This window comes from Pungitius pungitius, chromosome 17 (assembly GCF_949316345.1).
Source record: "Pungitius pungitius chromosome 17, fPunPun2.1, whole genome shotgun sequence".
Classification (NCBI taxonomy): domain Eukaryota; kingdom Metazoa; phylum Chordata; class Actinopteri; order Perciformes; family Gasterosteidae; genus Pungitius; species Pungitius pungitius.
In genome coordinates, this window is record NC_084916.1 from 8,670,449 (window position 1) to 8,690,256 (window position 19,808).

General features: G+C 41.6%; 1 protein-coding gene across 5 annotated transcripts in view; it reads left to right on the plus strand.

Moving 5' to 3' along the window:
• The window catches only part of csmd3b (CUB and Sushi multiple domains 3b), a 281,884-nt gene that overhangs the window by 152,779 nt on the left and 109,297 nt on the right, over window positions 1–19,808 (plus strand). For all 5 annotated transcript variants that reach the window (XM_037473628.2, XM_037473629.2, XM_037473630.2 and 2 more), the window contains exon 5: window positions 7,999–8,206. In XM_037473628.2, the coding sequence (XP_037329525.2) occupies window positions 7,999–8,206 (208 nt within the window). The remainder of the gene's footprint in view (window positions 1–7,998; window positions 8,207–19,808) is intronic.

Below are 19,808 nucleotides of genomic sequence, written 5' to 3' on the forward strand. Positions count from 1 at the left end.
GGACGGAGAAGACAGGTGTGGAATGTATTTGGCTAAAGCGGCGATGCGTTAAACTCTCAACATCCAGCTATTTGTTTAAGGTGTCAGGGATGACATTTCACATTTAACAACACCCAAGGTCTCTCTCTCATACACACACACACACACACACAGTGAAGCATGGATACATCTGAACACACACATGCACACTGTCAAAAGTGCGCATAAACAGACATACAGTCAGACACGTTCATTCTCAAAGACCAACAGAAAGGGAGACGGGGAGGGTGAACAAATGAGAGGTACTTATAAATCACAACTTTAGGAGATCTTTGTTACGTGATGATTTAGAAACTCTTTTTAATGACTGCTGACTGCTGAGGTCAGAGAGTCTGTGTTCACCGCTAAATTTCCGTCGACTCTCAGCGTCCATTTTGCTTGGCTTTTAGTATTTTACTTAACAATTTTTTAAAGATGTCTTACATCCTTCTGCGCCATTCTTCTTACTGCTTCTTTCAAAGTAATTCTTACTTTGTTTCTGTTGGGCCAAGAGGATCAGCCGAACCAAAGCCACAGGATTAGTACTGCTGACATGTCCCTGAGCGAAGTGTGGCACCGATACCAGCTCCACGGATGATGTCATGTAGTTGGTTCTGTCATCAGACAAAGCAAGCTCACATCGTTTGTCATATTTAAATGATTACCATGGTTGTTGCACACACAAAAAAATAATTAATAGTAAAGGTATTGTATCTGATATTGTGAAGTATTTTAATGGTGGGGGCTAAATGGAAAGAGAAGAATCACAGTTTAATGAGAGTCCAGTGATGTTTCACTAAATCTGTCAGGATCCTAGGGCTTCTGTAAGAACATAATCATGATGGCCTTCTATCTATCAATCAATATCTCCTCTCTTCACGTCTCCTGGTGATCGAGCATTAAATCACTCCTCTGCCCTAATGGGTCTAAATGTTGGGCTGTTAGTTGACTGGCAGGCAGCATCTGTTCTTTGATTTGTGGACAGATGGAGCAATGGACTGAAGGTCAGCGTGGTTACTAGGTTGAGTGTGAGTGTGTGCGTGTCTGTGTGCACCTTAAACCCGATGGCAGTAATGTAATGCTGGCAAGCGGTGGAGTGCAACCAATATGTTTTTAACAAGGTTTAAAAGAGGGATAGAAAAATATGATAGCAATATGCCAGGGAAAGAAAGAATAATGGGAACAGCACATTAAAAAAAAAACATAATTTGAGGGCAGCTCCACAGATGAGTCATACGAAGTTAAATGTGGGTATTTGTCAGCTTTTAATGTGATCTGACAGTCATTTCAGAAAACAATGTATCGGCATTGTTCCAAAGACACAAAACAGTTGAAACCTGAAAAGCTGAAGCTCACAGACGTGGACAGCCACAATCCAAACCGGGCTGATGTGGGCCGAACAAAATAGCTTTAAAATAAATGTAAATATCACACTGACCGCCTCAAACAAATGGTCCATCCTGACCTATATAAAGCTGGGATGAGAAGATTGAAATTATAAAACGGCACACTCTAGGTGTGAAGCCTGCACTTGTTAGAATGAAAATTGTGTTATATGTAATTTATTCTGCAGTCAGATGGGTTCACATTTGTCATAAGTGAGGATAGCTTTCTCCCCTCATGTCTGCTGCTGATCTCTCGATGCATTATTTCCCATGCATACTCGAAAATGAATTACCTAAAAAACTAGATTAAGTCAGACATCTTCCCTCCAAGTCCTTATTGTAGGTTTATGTTTAATTTGCGCTAGAGTGAACTGGAGGCTACCCTTAATGTACAATCCAATATCCTGTTATGCATAGTGCAGGAGCGTCGTTAAATGTAAAGAGTAGCCCTACTTGCAAAGGAATGAGAGATGCAAACATTACAAATGTATGAAACGGATTAAAACCACCCGCTATGCCGTCCCATCGGTAGTGTGTACACTAGGGGTGCCCACACTTTTTCAGCTCGCGAGGTACTTTTCAACCGACCAAGTCATGGCGAGGTCCGGCTGACGCTAGGCCGCTCGTGCGTGACATGATTTTTTTTCAAAGGCAGGCGATCTACCGACGCGGCCTTGGCCAACGACCAAGTTGTACGCAGTAAATTACTCCTCTCCCAAACAAAGGAGATGTTGCAAAGGAGATCAAGGGTGTAACAGAACATGCGGCATTCCTCCAAAGAAGCAACACAGCAGTTGTTTCATACCCCAAAAAGATACATTTACACACAAGCTGCAAAGCCCTCGAGTGGCAGTACAAATTATAATTTATCCATTAAGAGCGTAGAAAGAAATAATGTGACATTGTTCTGGAATCACATTTTGCACATTTCTAATGTGTTAAGAAGTCATTTTGTCCCTAAGCCTAATGAAACCTTGCATATAGTTGAGCCGGATCAGATAAAGTGTTTTGTTCTTTAACAGTTTTGGAATGTATTGCAAATGATGATGTCCTCCTGATGGAGGCGTCTGATCAGAAAACTCTCAGAGGGGTGAGGTTATTTTTTTTTACAAGAAATTACATTCTTTTTTTGTTTAATTCTAAAGATTAGTTGCTCCACAGGGAGGGCAAACGTTACATTTTCACGCATTGGTTGTATCTTAACATTAATTTTAATTCCTTTGCAATACAATTCCTAGAATGTTATTACAATCACGTTTCAACATTTTTGCTACCACTTTTATCCACAGTGACTTACAGCCCAGTTCTACCAAGAGCCAGGACAATCAAGAAAGTACAATTTTCTTTGAGGAAGCCAAACAAGTATTGTCTATAAAGGTGTGGTTTAAGTTTCCATCGGAAGGTGTGTAGACTTTCTAATGTCCTGATTTTATTGGGAATGGCTCATTCCACCATTTTGGAGCCGGAGCATCAAAAAGTGGTGATTTTGTTAGAGTTTCGCCATCAGTGAGGAAGCAACACGCCAAATGGCATATGCAGAGCAGAGTGACCTCGATTAAAGTGTCACCGTGTCCAGGATATAGACTGGACCTGATCTGTAGTACCAGGCAAGTACCAATCTTTTGAAACGAATGCGGGCAGCCACTGGTAACCAGGAGCGGAATAGTGCAAGTGTATTATGTTGTTGTAGCATGTTGTTGCTAGGCTGCGGTGTCGGGCTAAGTTGGAGCCGGTAATGCAAGTACTAGTTTTGTATTTCTAATCCGCCTGTGTGTAAGATCCGCTTCCAGGGCAACTGTTACTTAACCCATTTTGTCATGACAGGATACTGAAAGTTACATGGAGGCAAAAGTGAAATTGCATCTTCTGTCTATTCATGGTGCGTGGCACACACTGCAGCAGCAGAGAAAGCTTAGATGAGTGGCCTCAAGACAGCAGGAGAATTATTTGTAAAAATAATGCTGGATTATTAGTGTGCACTGTTTAACTGCCTCCTGTCTATCCGGTCATTCATGGCAGTTAAAACGAGGTACTAAAGGTACGCAGGTGGTGATGAGGGAGAAATAGGGTTGGCTATATATTCAGTAGGGGACAAGAGTTTGATGGATGGGTGGGTGGATGTAGATAAGGGAGCAGGAGGGATGGATGGATGCAGCCTGAAGAGAGAGGAGAGGAGAGGGTGATGTAGATGACCCATAATCCTTGGAGGCTGACAGCACACTGGGTCCTCTGTGATCGAAGTCTGGCGCGCGTGTCTGCGTGTCTGTGTGTCTGTGTGTCTGTGTGTGTGTGTGTGTGTGTGTGTGTGTGTGTGTGCCAATCCTGACAGTGATAGAGATCTGCCTATCAAAGTGATGCAGGAAAGGAATGGAGTTATGGGAAAGTAGAAAAGAAAGAGGGAGAAGGAAACACCAGTGGAAAAGAGGAGAGAATCAGATGAGGCCAGTAAAGCCATTAGACATTAAATCAATCAGTAGAAAGGAAGTATAGAGTGAAAAGCAGAGAGTAAGATCTTTAAGAAAGTAAGATCTTTAAGAAAGGATAAAGAAGGAATCCTCAAATGACGGCAATATTGATGACAACGCAGTGGGGAGCAGGGGATGAGCGAATGCGAGAAAGGAGAGTCAGGATAAGGAGGCTAAGAACAAGTGATCAAAGCACACCGGGCCATGAGAGGGGAGGAGCAAAGGGAGGGGGGGCGGGGGGTGAGCTGGGTAGAGTTAGAGCGGTAACGGAAGCACCCAGTGGTTAGCTCTTTCACTATGAAAATAATCCTGATGCAGGAACGGGTAGGAAAGAGGAGTGCAGCGAGCAGGGAGCCGGGGGGAAGAAAAGAGAGTGTTACAGCGACCACAAGAGGGAGAGACTGACAGGAAGAAAATCTCTATTTAAGTGGAACATGGTCAACACTTCACTCTCTTTGCCTCTCTTCTCCTCAGCACACACATGCATAGTCACACTCAAAACTAATGTATAACACCTTCTCTCCGCACACAACCCCCCCCTCCACACCTTACCGCCCCCGTCCTGTGAGTCAGTGAACTGGAGCATGAGCACAGGTTCAGCCTCCACAGTGTGCCATCTGAAATAAAAGTGGAAAACAGAGCAAAGAATCAACAGTACAAGACTCCCTTGCCTATAGGTTCACCGCTTATGCTCCTTTATCTTCTGGATAACGTAATACTTCACGTGCACTATATGTTTGTCTCCATGTCATGCCTAGAATGATTTAAGAGTCATTACAATTACAATTCTAAAGCTGTGGGAATAGGGTTTTTGCATATGTAAGTGACTAAGTGATGTATTTTTCACTACACCGTTGGGTGTATGAAGTTCACGTCACAGGAGATGCATGAATATCCAGATTAAATAAAAGGTTTTAAACCAAGACTAACAACAACGCTTTGACAACTTGATGTGCTTATTGGGAGAATTTAGGCTCAGCCTTTGATTCAACAAGGTTTTTCAGCAAATATCATTCACCTCATAACCAGTCTTGAAGTAATTGTATAATGGCTTAACCTTCATTTTGTGCCTAATTTTAGAGCAAACTCCATTGAAAAAAGTATATGTTCAGTGACCTTAGTACTCCCCAGTTGTTGGCCACAGATTTAAAATACTTATTGGATATAAAGATTTGAAAATGATATGCTTAAAAATAAGCTGCAGTATGTTTAAATCATTAAAATAACAATTTAACATTTTTGCTGCATGCTTTTAATTGTTAAATATTTTTTAAATGGAAGTCACCAAAAACTGGCACACACAGGCACACAGTAATATTTCACACTGTCACATAGATGTCTCATCATGATTGATGCAGCAGTTGCGACGTTACCCAGAATTAGCAGATGCATCATGGAGAGTTGACATGTGTCATGTCTGATGCACACACATTGAACAGCAGGTAATCAGTGTTGGGCTACAGGTATGTGGACTCCACCCTCTCTCCCTGGGAGCACTCAACAAATGTCACTTGGTAATGGAGCAGCTGCTTCTGAAGCGTTCTCGCGTTAGATGACACACAATCAGTGAGCATCCTAATTGATGATCATGTGTCATCAAAGTATTTCTCATGGCTTTCAGGTTTACTTTATATTTACATCGGTTTTCAAGATGTCTTATTTTTTTAAAGGAAAGCTGATATTTTTTGGTGCTATAGGTCACTAGAAAGTATTTTGATCGACACCAAGCGAGAGTAAATGCTACAATATCATGATACAGAGATACGCTGCAAACTAGCTTAGCTTAGCTTAGCTCTTTTTCATTTCACAAGTTAATTTTGTTTTGTTAAAAAGAGACACTTGTCAGTGGACCTTGAGCCCTTTCCACCTCTGTGTCAAGTGTGACCGACACATCAATAAGCTGGAGGGCTGAAAGAGGGGTTTGTGGGGAATGTGTGTGTGTGTGCATGCATGCATGCATGCATCGCAGTGTGTGTTGTGTGCACCTGTGCTTGCGTAAGGTCCTTTGGATAAACCTGTCACAGGTCTCATCCAGCAAGCACAAGCAGCTCTCTCTCTCTCTCTCCCCAACGCTGCAGACCACCCCCATCACACACACACACTAGTCCATCGTTGGCCTCAGCAGAGCTTGGATCAAGGTGTTGGGTCATTCACAAAAATCAGTCTAGCTGTGGAATGAATGTATAACTGAGAGGTCCGCCTGTCAGTGCCTGCCCATCTGTTGGACTGACTCAGCAAACTATTTGAAACTGTTTGAATAAAGAAATTGTTGATGAATCATTGATGATATGTTCAGGTCATCAGCACACGTAGCTTGGCACAACGCACCTCTGGTTGCAAGCTTGTGTCGATGAAACATCTATCGTTCCCAACTTCACACTCTGACCTTTTGGAAAAAATCAACAACAGGAAACTCCTTTCAAACCACTAGTTTAATTTTATCCTGTTTATTGTTTCTGATATGAAATAATTCATACAAACTGTGTTGGTCTCTTTTTATGTTTCCCTGTTATCCTCAGTGCCTTCCTGTCTCCGCTGTCCTTCCTTCCCATAATAACTCTATTCATGTCATTTCTATTGCTCATTGTGCGTTTCTTGATACGATTCTCAGACCACAGCTATTCTCTTTACCTCCTCCTGTGGGTGGAGTCTGGCTTGGTCTCCACCTTACATGTCCTGTCATCTGTGCATGGATTCCCCTAGGCAGCATTGCCTGCGCCTAAGGGATGTGCATGTATACCTGACAGTGCCTTTCCACACTCTTATGAGGGTTGTGTCTATCTTATCAGTGGGTGCAGTTTGGGGGCAACACACGTGGTGTTCCTTAGACTTCTCTACATGCTGATGATATCAGCAAGTGAAGCATTCCACAGTAATATCAATCCTGTGTTGTCCCAAATTGAACCCACTGCTGTTTATAGGAACATATGTCTGCTGTATGAGTGTGTTACATACAGTATTGCTTTTTTATGTATAACTATAAATTATACAGGTATAATTATATCTTTTTTATACTATAATTTATACCTTTTTTTTACGGTTGGACTTGTACGCTCTCAGAAAAAAGATTCAACGTTGTATCCTCATCACTGGGGCTTTGGGTGCTTGGCTGGGCTCACTTTGCTTTGCATAAATACGGGCTTTGCCTTCTTTTTGAGTTTGGGTACAAAAACATTCACTGATCCATTTTGGAAATGTGGTTTGAGCACAGCCCTCTTCGATATCTGGCCAAACAACCAAAGTCCCAGTGAAGCAACGAGGTCCAATGTGGTATGTTTTTTGTCTCTGTGAGTATGTCTGTATAAATTATATGTGTATAATTTATGCCGTGTGCACAGCGCAATCCATGTGTCTTTATCTGTTACACAGTAATCAGTGCTAGTATTAACTATGAATCACAATCCGATCAACGTTTAGAGAAAATCAGGCAAATCTATAATCACATCTGGTCTTTATGTTTTGAAAGTCATTTGGTGAAAGTTGACCAGCCAATTGGGAAACCGCTGAATCTAAAGTTCCTTGGTGGTGATTGGAGGAGACGATAGTGGAGATCTGTGGGACAACTTATCCTGGTATTGGAGGAGAGTGGGACAGAAACCCACCCTTGACTCTAACTGGGACAACATCCAAAATCCACACAGTCCACAAAAGGAGGACTGTGCGTGTTTTAGCTACTTATACTATTTTTTTCGGATCCAATTCATATCAAAATTATGATGTAATAATTCCATATTTTCACAATATGGTGTCCAAATATGACTTGACAGTTTGGGTTGTGAGAAAGTCATCCATCCATTCTAACATTTAAGACACAAAATAACAGTTAGTGTGGCCAATACAGATTGTACCTGTAACATACTAAAATTAAGATAATCAAGATAATTCAAATTGTAGAGGGAGAGAGGTGAGGAGTTTGGGCAAGCTGACATGTTATCTACTTGAGGACTTGAGAAATAATATTATTGAGAATTTGATCTTAACTGTTCATTTGGTAATAAACTAAATTGATGAACCCCATCTCATATAACGATCCAAAATCAAGTAATTTTATTCAAAAGAAGTCCGCCCCTCAGTCCCTCCTCCTCTCCCTAACCCAGGTTTTCTATTTGTCATTCTGATTTGATTGACAGCTGAGGACACATGTGGGGGCACTGTGAGGGGCGGCAGTGGGGTGGTGACCAGTCCCGGTTACCCCGGCAGCTATGGTAACCAAGCCGACTGTACTTGGATCCTTTTGGCCGAACCTGGAGACACCATCTCTGTCATCTTTACAGACTTCCAGACAGAGGAGAAGTATGACTACCTGGAAGTGGAGGGGTCAGAACCACCAACCATTTGGTGAGTCACTTTATCGATGTTCTTATTCATTCATTTATACGTGCGTATGTGCCAGTGATGATATGTGTGTGGCAGAATTTTCTGTTTGTGTCCGTACTGTATTTTATGTTTTAGAACAAGTTTCTGAATTGCAGTGTTGCAATGAGTCATGTTTCAGGGTTAAACTTCAGATGGGATGAATTGGGGCATGATACTTTTGGAATACCTTATGGGAATATCCTTTGTTTCATGGCACAATGTAGGTAGATTAAAGTTTGCATTTCCACACAGAGGTAGAGCTTCCTAGGGCCCACAGTCTGAAACACGGTATAATGGAGGTGCAACAAAGCTACACTTTAATTAGTGTGGTGGAGGCATATGTGAATGTCTGAAGCATGGTGAAAAAATACTAATTTGGTTGGTCTCTGACCTGGGATTTCTGCAAAGACAGCGTAGTGACGTAGCAGATAAGTTTATGGAACAATTTGATTATTTGTCTTGATGTGTGTCTGTATAGGTGTATTGTTCACCCATGTGTGTGTACAGTATATGTGTGCATGTATATGTATGCGTGTATATACTTTCCATCATGTTAAAAGAACCTCAACTATTCACTTATCTCGCTTCTTGGTTAGGAATATAAATAACTAAAGACTATCGCTCGGGGCAGCGCTGTGGGCCTTTGGGCGATAATGTGGTGGTGAATGGTGTGTAATGTAGTCTGTGTCGTGGCTCATGTAAAACATTGCTGTGTAGTAATTTACTTCCTGAATTAACTCTGGACTCTCGTACAGCACTTTATTCTCATATCATGGATATTTTCCAGTAGCCACAGGCTGATAATATGGCTGTAGTGTTGAACTGAAGGGAGGGGGCAGCAACATTCAGACATACAGCCTGGAGCAAACACTTTGACTTGCCCTAAAGTTGCCCTGACCACAATAACACATCCATGAGTGTATGTACAGTAGTATTTGAGGGTGCAAGGGTCTTGTTCAACAAAGATCTCATGAACAGGGAAATTGCAGAAGTCTGCATGTGATTAATCGTAACAACAGTGATCCATGGTTCTTCACCTGTCCAACATGAAGATTAAACAATGCTTGCATAATATCTGAACCCACTGTGAGTACATACATTTCACTCAGCTAAAACTATTCAGTTTCCTATGGGTCAGAATTTGATATAATCTGCCTGATCCCATGGATCATTTCTCCTGGTAAATGGTGCCGGCTGCTGGTGGAGTTCCTATGTATGTGGCTGCAGTGTGCCTTTTTTTTCCTGGGCAATAATTCTATATCGGAAAGCATGCATCATCTCAGCCAGCAGAAGGAAAAGGACTCTGACCTACAAAGGCCTCCTGCCTCAACACAGTGCAGCACCTGTGGAAGTAGGTTGAACGGCTTAACCGCAGAACAATTGTGCTGCAGAACATGAATGTACAGCACGGACGCAGGGTCTTTGCGACATATTGAGTTAACATGTTATCTAAGGATGTCCGTCTGTTTTAGGAAAATAAAGGTTACCAGCTGCTGGCTGGGTGGAAGGGGATGCTGACATATATATCATCATATAAAACATCTACTGTTCCTTCCTCTTACATGTGTTTTTGTTTGTGCTTGGTATCGATGCCCGTTTGCATGTACATGCATTCATAACTAAGTGTGTAGCAGTGTGGCTCTGGTGTGCGATGGCGTGCTTTGCAATGACTGACATCTATTCTCTATACAGTAGTTTGAGTTAATATTTGTCCTTTTTGTCCCCACGGAAGGTCCTAAAGCTTGATATTGACACAAAGTCACTCTGTAAACAATTTTGTTTTGATCCCCCTTCCCTGTAAACAATGTTCATGTATCTGTCTTATCAGAGTGAATATGCTTGTGGAAGAAAGACACACATTGAAATGACTTTAAAGTAGTTCAGTATGTAGCATACTAAATATTTTAAATTCCAACTTATTCTGCCATCAACAATTATTGTCTAATTAATTAATCTAATTAGCTAAAATCCCAACCTAAGTAACTTTTGATTAAAGTATGTGTTTCTATGGCCTATTAGAAAAGTTTTTTCTAATCGTATTTTATAAAGGCAGAAATAGATGAGGCTATGAAAAAGAGCCTTTTGGCTAAATGTTTTTATTAATGTGCGCTGTCCCGTATCAAAGAAATAGTTTGAAGCAGTCTGTAAAGCCTGATAATTTCTTATTTGTTCATGCTAGACACTATTAATACCCAGACAATCACATTTAAATATGTGTTGTGTTAGTTCAAACATGAACAGTATCAATTAACCTTCTTGATAATATAAAGTATTTATGCAAATGTAACCGCCTGAAAATGAAAGAAACTAACTAAATTGTCTAGTGAATAGTCTTTCTTAAAATGAGTCCGTGCTGCCTGACCCATTAGCAATTGCCTCACAACACTCAGTGCTAATTTACAAATTTCCATTGGCAATTTGTGAAAGAAGCTAATAGCTAAAATGCTAATTTCGAGTGGCAATTAGCAGAGAAAGCTATTGGCTGATTTGCTAATATGTGTGTGGAAGAATTTGTTATGTGTTTATCAGTTGCTGCAGGGCTGACAACAGCAGTATCACACACACCGACACAAACACAGACACACACACACACAGATGCACGGATGTAATCCACATCCATGTGTGTATACACAAACCTACGCACGTACACTTTCACTGCTAACAGACAAAGATGCACACTCACAGAGACTCCTCACACAGACCCCTTCATCTAATCAGTATGCAGAGAGGTGTGCTCTCGCCTATAAGGGGTAGTATATCTCCGTGAGCTAAGTGCCTGTAATCCTAGCTTAACACCACACACACTTATACCACACAAACACACACAAATTTCATTTTTTTGTTGTTTCAGAATAAGTTGCCCTTGAAACTGAGTCAAGCATCTTAAATACAACGTGCCTCTCTTTTTGACTTTGCCTTTCTGCCTCCCTGTCCTCACTGCGTGCCTTTCTGTGTATCCGTCTGTCGGTCTGCGGGCCTCTGTCTTTCTCTCGCTGTCTTGCAAGTGCCTCTCAACATGGGTCCAGAATATAGCCTGCTGTGTAGTGCACTTGACAGCCCATCACCAAATCCCTAGTAATGGTGGACTGGGCTATGCAAAGGCTGTCTTTTAACAATCTCCGGCTTGTCACGGATTTGTTTTTCTAGAGGCACTGAAAATTAATTTAGTTGTGTTTGGGCTGGGTGCCATGTTGCCAAGTGCCTGGACTCATATCACTAAGGGCAAGTTGCTTTCAAAGACAGCATATTCTGCCCAGACGCCACAGTGTAAAATAGATACATCCGTATACCGCACAGTATGTACCTGATAGATTTATCTGTTCCATGAGTTGTTAGGTAGTGTTGTTTTTTCGGGGTTACATACAGATAAGATAATAATTCTTGTGATGATCACTGTATCAGGTTCTTGCTTGTTAAACTTTAATTTATTTATTTTAATTTTTAAATTCAACCAAGAATGATATTCATTTGTTAATCCAAGACCGTGTTAATAGTTGAGCAGGCTTAAAAAGTACTGAAAAAGTTGGCCCCCGAGGTCAAAAAGGTCAAGAACCCCTGATTTAATGCACTTTATTCATAGATTTAGAAAGAAAAAAAGTGATTATAATTTGATTGTAATTGTTATACTCTATGAAAACCAAAGCAGGATTACTGAAATGAAAGAAATGGAGGACAGATGGATATTCTGAATAAATTTCAATTGTTAACAACAAAATTGTGTTTACCTGGTGTACAGGCACTATTATAACAATTATGGCCGTCCCGCTGATGTTGATTACTTTTTTAGAAGGGAACAGTAAAAACCATCCAATGGGAATAGGTCCAAGTAAGTCCCAGACACAAACCCTATGTCTCTAACAAAAGCAATACAAATGTTCTGGTGTTGTGTAAATTGTTCTGGTATACAGCTTTTGTGTGTGACTCGGCATTATAAATGTTCACACTTTAGCATTTCCTCGCTGCGCTCAAAGTTGTAGTATTTCTTCGAGAGACACAAAAAGAGCTGTGTGAAAAGACACTGAGAGTTTAAGTGTGTTCATCTTGTGTTTGCCAGTGTGTGATGTTATGCTTGCTAATCAATGCTGCTGGCAGAGAGGATGCTGGGATAGCATCACCATCCCAAATAGGAAATGGAACACTGACCTTGAACACAAACACGCTCACAGCAAACAAACACACACATCATGGAGGCAAACTAACTTTGTTCCAGAACTCTGAATCAACATTGTGCTTAGTGATTTATAGATCATGCGTTGCTGTCAATAATAATAATGATCATTTGAAAAAACACCATAGCTTTAACGCTGGAGTTCATGACCTATTAATAGTTCCATGGCGCCATTTTTTGATGAGCGGGTCACTGTTCTGTTTAAATCGCTTGCACGCGCATAAGGAGGCATATGTACAGGTACGAGCAGGTGATGTGATACACATCCCTGTCAAGGGTTTTACACCACTCTCCTGACTTAAAACTGTGGGTCGAGGACAGTATTCGTTTGCCAGCTAAAGGCTCAAGAGAACAATAATAATAAGAATAACTTTTATTTAGATAGCACCTTTCAAAACAAAATTACAAAGTGCTTAACCATACACACAGGATATTTACAAAGTACAATCAAGCAGTTCATAAAAAATAAAATAAAATAAGATAAAATCCGTCAAATGTAAATAAGCCAGCTGGTAAAAGTGAGTTTTTAGAAGAGATTTAAACGAGGACACCGAGTGTGCCTGTCCCATCCTGCAGGGAAGGGAGTTCCACATTTTAGGAGCCCTGACCGCAAAGGCCCGATCACCTTTAGTGACTAATCCAGTGCTTGGGACAGTTAATAAGGCCCTACCTGAAGATCTCAGGCAGCACTCAGGCTCATACAGGCTCAAAAGCTCACTGATGTAGGCAGGAGCGAGATTGTTTACAGCCTTAAAAAAAAGCAGTAAAATCTATTCTAAAGCTCACAGGTAGCCAGTGTAGAGCAGCAAGGACTGGTGTGATGTGGTCGCTTCTCTTTGTATGGGTTAAAAGCCTGGCAGCAGCGTTCTGTATCATTTGTAGCCTCTGAATGTGCCGGAATAGAGTGCGTTGCAATAGTCCAGCCTGGAAAAGATAAGCGCATGGATGACTCTTTCTAGGTCTGTCGCGGAGAGGAAAGCGGCGATTTCTCTTAATAGTCTCAGTTGGGCGAAGCAGATCTGCACGACTTTGGTAACCTGAGCATCAAAGCACAGTGCGGAGTCCAAAATAATGCCCAGGTTGCGCGCTACATGCCGAACATTTGTTGAAAGCGTGCCCAGTTCTGAGCCCAGATCAGCAACGCGGCTTGTGTTTGGGGAGGCAGGTGTAATACAGTTTTTCTCAAAAACTAAAACACAAAAGCCAATCTTCTAAACCAAATGACCAGTTGTCTAAACACATTTACTAAATCTAGCCATCATTTTCCAATATCATTAACACATTTCACATGAATACACAATTCAAAAAACACAATCCTCTGTTCTCATAAATCTTAACACATTGCTAAAACACAAGTTGCAAAAGAACTCAGTTGCTCATTTTCTCAAATGAAAGCTCATGTGATGCAAAATGCTTGCCACAGTCAGCAATATTTGAACACAATGAACACACCTGGCGTCATTCATTACACACAACGACTCAAAATTGAAGACACTTGTTGCTAATGCTGTGACCACATGTATAACAGCAAGTTCAGAGTGCACAGTTTGCTGAAGATTCCAAACAAACACGATAGATGAAGGCAGAGTCAGGGGAAGAGGAATTTGAGTCAGAGACAATATAGCCTGCGATGTGGATGAGGTGATGTGGCCCGATGCAGCTCAGCGACATGATGCCGCACAATGATTGTGGTGTGTACGTGGTGTGAATAAAGTTAAAAAAAACGTAACACCCTGATCATGTTTTCAAGAGTACTGTTGTGTGCAATATATTTATATATTATATTTATAGATATATATAAATAGTTTTTGCATTGAGTTGTGTTACAGTAGTGTACATGCAGAATTTACTATAGATTTATACTCTTCATATGAAACTCACAAATCTAAATGCCTAATCCTCTGCAGAGATCTAAGAAGATCCATTACTGCAAAGTTTCTAAAAATATGCATTGGCAGTTATGAAACAAAGAACCTTCTCACAAATTGAGCATTGTGTTTTCAATTGTTTTGCTGTAATGTGTATAGTGTTTACATTTTTGAACGCTTCGAGCTGCTCTTTTGGTGTGAAAGTTTGAGTTTTGAAGTGAAGTTTTGAAGTTGTGTTTATGTAGCTTTAGAAAAGGGTGTTGTGTTTAGACATTGGGGAACATGGAGGAAACGTTTGTGAAATGTGTTTTAGCATTTGAGAAAAACTGTAATAACACACCTCGCATTTTGAGTCGTTTAACTCCAAAAAATTCTTTGACATCCAAATCCTAATATCAGCCAGGCAGGACATGATGCAAGAGGGGGGTAGAGGTACCAGGCTTAATAGGGATGTAAAGCTGTATATCATCACGACACAATGTATGGGGAAGGACATTTATTCAAGACATTCGTAAAGCAAGTCTTTCTGATGGAGAGGCAAGACGAGATGACAGGACAGCAAGAGAGGTGTCTCGGTGTTTTAGGCAGGCAGTGTTCGGTAACGCAGAAGATGACAAGAGACGCAAAGAGACAAGAGAGGACATGCGGACCGAGGACCAGGAAAGGGCAATTGGGGTGACAAGAGGAGCCAGGAGAAAAGAAGTGGAGATGAAAGGTAAGTAGGCTAGGTAGGTTGGAGACGAAAGAAGAGCTACATAATTAGGGACAAGTGGTGGGGAGATGAGAGTTGACAGGATAAGAGAGGTGGAAAGAGGCATAAAAAGAATAGAATGGGAGACACAGGAAGAGAAAGCCTTCAGGGGGATTCATGAGGAAAGAGGCTGTGGGAAGAAAGAGACACAGAAAGGGACTGAGAAAGGCAGAGAAGGACAGACAGACACATTTAGCTTTCCGTGACAGCACATGAAGCTAAATTTGATCATGACCACACTGCAGTTAGATTAAAGCCACGTAAACAACTTAATCCAGCGTTTCTGTAACCCGGGTCATTGAGAGAGTGTTCACTGTCGGATTAACATGGGTGGAGAACTGTGGAATTCATTATTTTATATACGTGAAGATTGTTCTGATATGTAAACACCACACGCCGACTGAGCCCGTCCATCTAAGTTCTCCGGAGCGTGCAGCCTGTCCAGTATGTAAGTGATGTTTTTAAAAAATATGTTTAAAGCCGCTTTCTTCCTCGCAGCTGTCATTAACATCTCAAATGTAGACAATTTGCAGGGTTGTTGCAGATGAGAAGCCACGGGACATGCATTTGCATTTTATGAGGGCGCTTTTTGAATTCACTAGTTGCCTATAGGGGAAAAGACACATCCTCCTGTGCTCAGCATGTAAACAGCTTAATCAAATTACACTTAGAATCAAAGCAAGGTTTATAATTAGATTAGTGCGTGATAATTAGATCAGTGTGTTTATGCAAACAAAGTCACATTATACATATTCACTGAGGATTAAAAAAATGCAAAATAGGTCACTTCAACTCTCTGGCTTTTAAGCATCTTCAACTTTTGTACTTTGTTTTATATACCAAATACCGTGAAATCGCTACGTCTCAAATATCTTTAATGCATTTGGTCCTTGTAATGTTTAACTGTCATTCAAATAATTTCCCCCAGCCTAAATAGATCCAAAACACATCTCTTGAGGTAAAAGACAACGAGAATAGTGTTTTTTTAATGACTACGTCCTAATTTTGAGCATCTCTGCGAAGGTCTCTATGATTGATATTTCCACTGAAGGGCCTCTATAGAGTTTGCTTTTTTCTTTCTCTGTCTCCAGTGCCTGAGCAGGAAAGCCTTTTTTTATTTTTTATTCACAGCTTTTATCTAAAGCAGACAGAAACTCTGTTGGCTCCCAGGGCTATAAAATATTCTTTTCATCAAGACAATATTGTCAGGAAATGATTAAGCTGAAAGCATGTTATCACTACAGGAGCAGTGTTGTTTGGAGGTCACTGTTGCTGGGCAGTGAAATGTGATATGTACTATTACCCACAGAAAATAACCTTTCCAGGTAGTGCTAAGCCGGACCCGAGGGACCAGGCCAGAGCTTGAGTGCCACTGGAGCACAATGTGTAGTTGAATCCGACCACAGCAAATTATCTTTGCAATCATAAGTACGTCTCCATTGTCATTCCCTGTACTAGACCCGTGTGTGTGTGTGGGGGAGAGCGTATTTGCGATAATTCACGTCTTCATTTGGTTGGCTGCGTTTCTGTGTATGTATGTGTGCTTGGAATTGTTGAACAGTCAGCCTCTGGTGACGGCGGCTGGGGTGTTGCAATCATAATACATTGTAATGTAATAGTAATAACACCGGCTCCCTCTCCCTGTCTCCGTCCCCTGTCTCTGCGCTGATTACTGAGAGCAACACACACACACACACGCACGCACACATGCACGCAAGCACTCAGACACACAGGGAAAATAGGGTTTGAGAGGAGGCGGGGAGCCGCCCAGCATTGCTGGCTTTTTTGGAAAGAGATTGAGCAAAAAGAATGAAGTGAAGAGACAGAGCGCTGGAGAGTGAACTCTGTACGGTCTGAGGAAAGGAGGGGATTAGGGAGACATGGCAAAAAATAGTAAGAGGGGAAAAGAGATTGCAAAATGACAGAGGGAAGTAATAGTTTGTAACTATTATCCACTGGCTTCTATACCCAGTTTCCTTTTTTCGTCAAAGGAACATAATCATTCTGAAAAGAAGTCATTCACATTGACTGAAGGGGATGAAACAGGGTTCTTCAAAATACAAAAGCAGGATTATTTTATGACAACTATGCTAGATGATTAAAACACACCACAGATTTAACAATATATTCAAAATAACACTTATTGAGACCAGGGAAGATAGAGATAAACCCAATAATTGATAGTCCATGTGATACTAAGATACCTGTTGGTTTGTTAAGAAGTACTTTGGAGATAGAGTCCATGGCAAGGAACGTACAGACATCCAAATGTCACACCTGCATGTGAACATTAATCTTCATTAATCAAACCCGGGAGAACCTCTTGCCTTGAGACATCACACTCATTTCAACCGGATTTTGGGAGCTGGTTGCATGAGAAGTTTTAGTGAGTTTAGACCCAGACCTTTGAGTCATGAGGCTTTGCTATTAGACACTGTTCCAGTTCAACCAGAAGGTGCTCGGTGGGGGTTGAGGTTAAGGGCTCATGTACTTCTACACCAAAACCAACCCAGTGGTTCTATCATTTGATTAATCTTATGCATTTGTTTTATTCCTGCCCTCCGCCTTCCATCCGAACCAAGCATCTTACAACAACACCTCGCTGCTCTATGAGTAGGCAGGCAGGGGGGAGGAGAGACCATTCAAATGAGACAAAGAGATGGGAGGGAGAGACAGAGCGAGGTCCTGTTGCGACCACTGATTACTCTCTGCCCACTTGAGATTGATGGAGAGTGACACAGCGGGCGTGCTCAAGCAAGCACGGACACATGCATACACACAGTGTATCACACAGACACACACGCGGAAGACTTCTCTGTGTCTGTATACTGATTGATGATGCCTCCTCCTAGACTACATCTAGACTAACACTCCTGCAGAGTCTATGTCTGTGTGTGTGTGTATAAATGAGCATATTTTCTCTCTTCTTTTACGCGTGTATGTGTCAGTGCCCACCTGTCTTAATTAAAAGAGGCTATTAGACAGATTGCCTGATTAAGTAGCACACCCCTACTGCCTTATGAATAGCCACATCCAACAGTTAGTGTAGCTCTCTGAGCCCCGTGACCACTGATGTCAGGATTCCGCATGTTTTCGGACAGTCATTCATTTCACAGATGGTGGAGTCTGTTGACCTTGTCTCTGTGGTCAGATATCAAGTTGCCTTTGCCACATGTCCATCGTTCTTGCCAATGCAAGATGTCCCTTCCAAGTTTAAACCCCTGTGGTAGAACCTCAACAGTCCCTGATGACTGATTGTGTTTCGCACCAAAGACAATCTGGATATTAGGGTTGTTCCGATACCAAAATTCTGACATTTCCTCTTTTTGAGACCAGAAAAATGTGTAAAATAATGAATACTTCGTATCTAAAGTATTTCTAAAGTCACTTCTGGCATCTTTTCTTTCAACAAGCCGAGGACGGTCGGCAACAGCTCCTGCACATGAGGACATGTGCCTAGATGACTCTGTGAGTGACGGCTGCCTGTTGCATGTGAGCAGGAAGCCCCGCCCACCCAGTCAATTTGTGCAGGCAGCCGGACAGGGAGCGGATTACTGAGTGCGCTCTGAGTGCGCTTTTTTAATAAAGTACCGGTACTAAAAATAGTCAGAACCGTACCGTTTTATACTTAAGGGTACCGCGGTACCTTTCTAGTACCGGTACACCGCCCAACCCTACTGGATACATCTGTGTGTTTGGACATATAGCAACAGCCATTTGCTATCGGAGACAGTTGCTGCACGGCAGAAGACATTGCGTCTCTCATCTCACCTGCTCCGCTCTGTTGTGTTTTCATTTACTGTAGGTTTGAGGCAACACGTCTGATGATGATTTCCAAGCATTTTACTGTGCTCTGGGCATCATCACAGTGTATTACAACTTGAGAGAACACTTGTGTGGAGATATAATGGTCTGTCAAAAGTTGAAATAATGCGATATGAACTGAACCCAATTTTGTAAAGCCATCTTGCTGCCAATTAGTTTTTATTTTAGCTACAATTCTCCCCCTTGCACACACACTGCTTCCTTGCGCTCTCCCTCACCTCGTCTCACCATACCTCAATCGATCTTTGCCACACTATGCTTTTTATTCCTTAGCTCTCTCTCATTCCCAAACTGCCGATCGGGTGGTTATTTCCATGGAGGAAAAAGTCACAGCTGGGAGGATGGTAGACAGAGATGGATGGAGGGAGAAAGGCTCTTTTGGTCTAGTGTATTTAATCAAGTATGGTATCACGCTCCTTCTGGCAACCCTCTTCTTAATATTCTCTTACTGCTGCATACGTACACATACAAGATCACGCATTCATTCTCCAGCGCAGGGTCTTATTTTTCTATTTTAGTATTTGCACTGTTGTAAAACAATGCAACTAACCGTCACACATGTTCAGTATCTCTTGACTAGCTCCCTGCTTATATGCAGGTCGTTGTTGGTGGTTGGTTGCTGGCAGACTGCTGTGGGGTTCGATCATTCCACAATGAAAATGTTCTCCCTGGAGGCCGCACCGCATTTTGGTTCTACTGGGCTTTACACAATGGTGTTGTGTGAGAGGGAAATATCACCAAAACTATTTCCTCTGGTTCCCGAGAGAAGAACCCCTATTTCATAATAGAGGGCACTAGCTGCAGAGGAACTGGAGAGTTTTTCACTTTTTTTCTTTTCTTTAGTTATTTTTGTTTTCCATAATGTATAGTGCTAGGCCGGTGCCATCTTTATAATCATGCTAAGGACACCTAGGTGACCATTAAGAGCCCTTGTTTAAACTCATCTAATATGTTAGTATGTTTCACAAATTG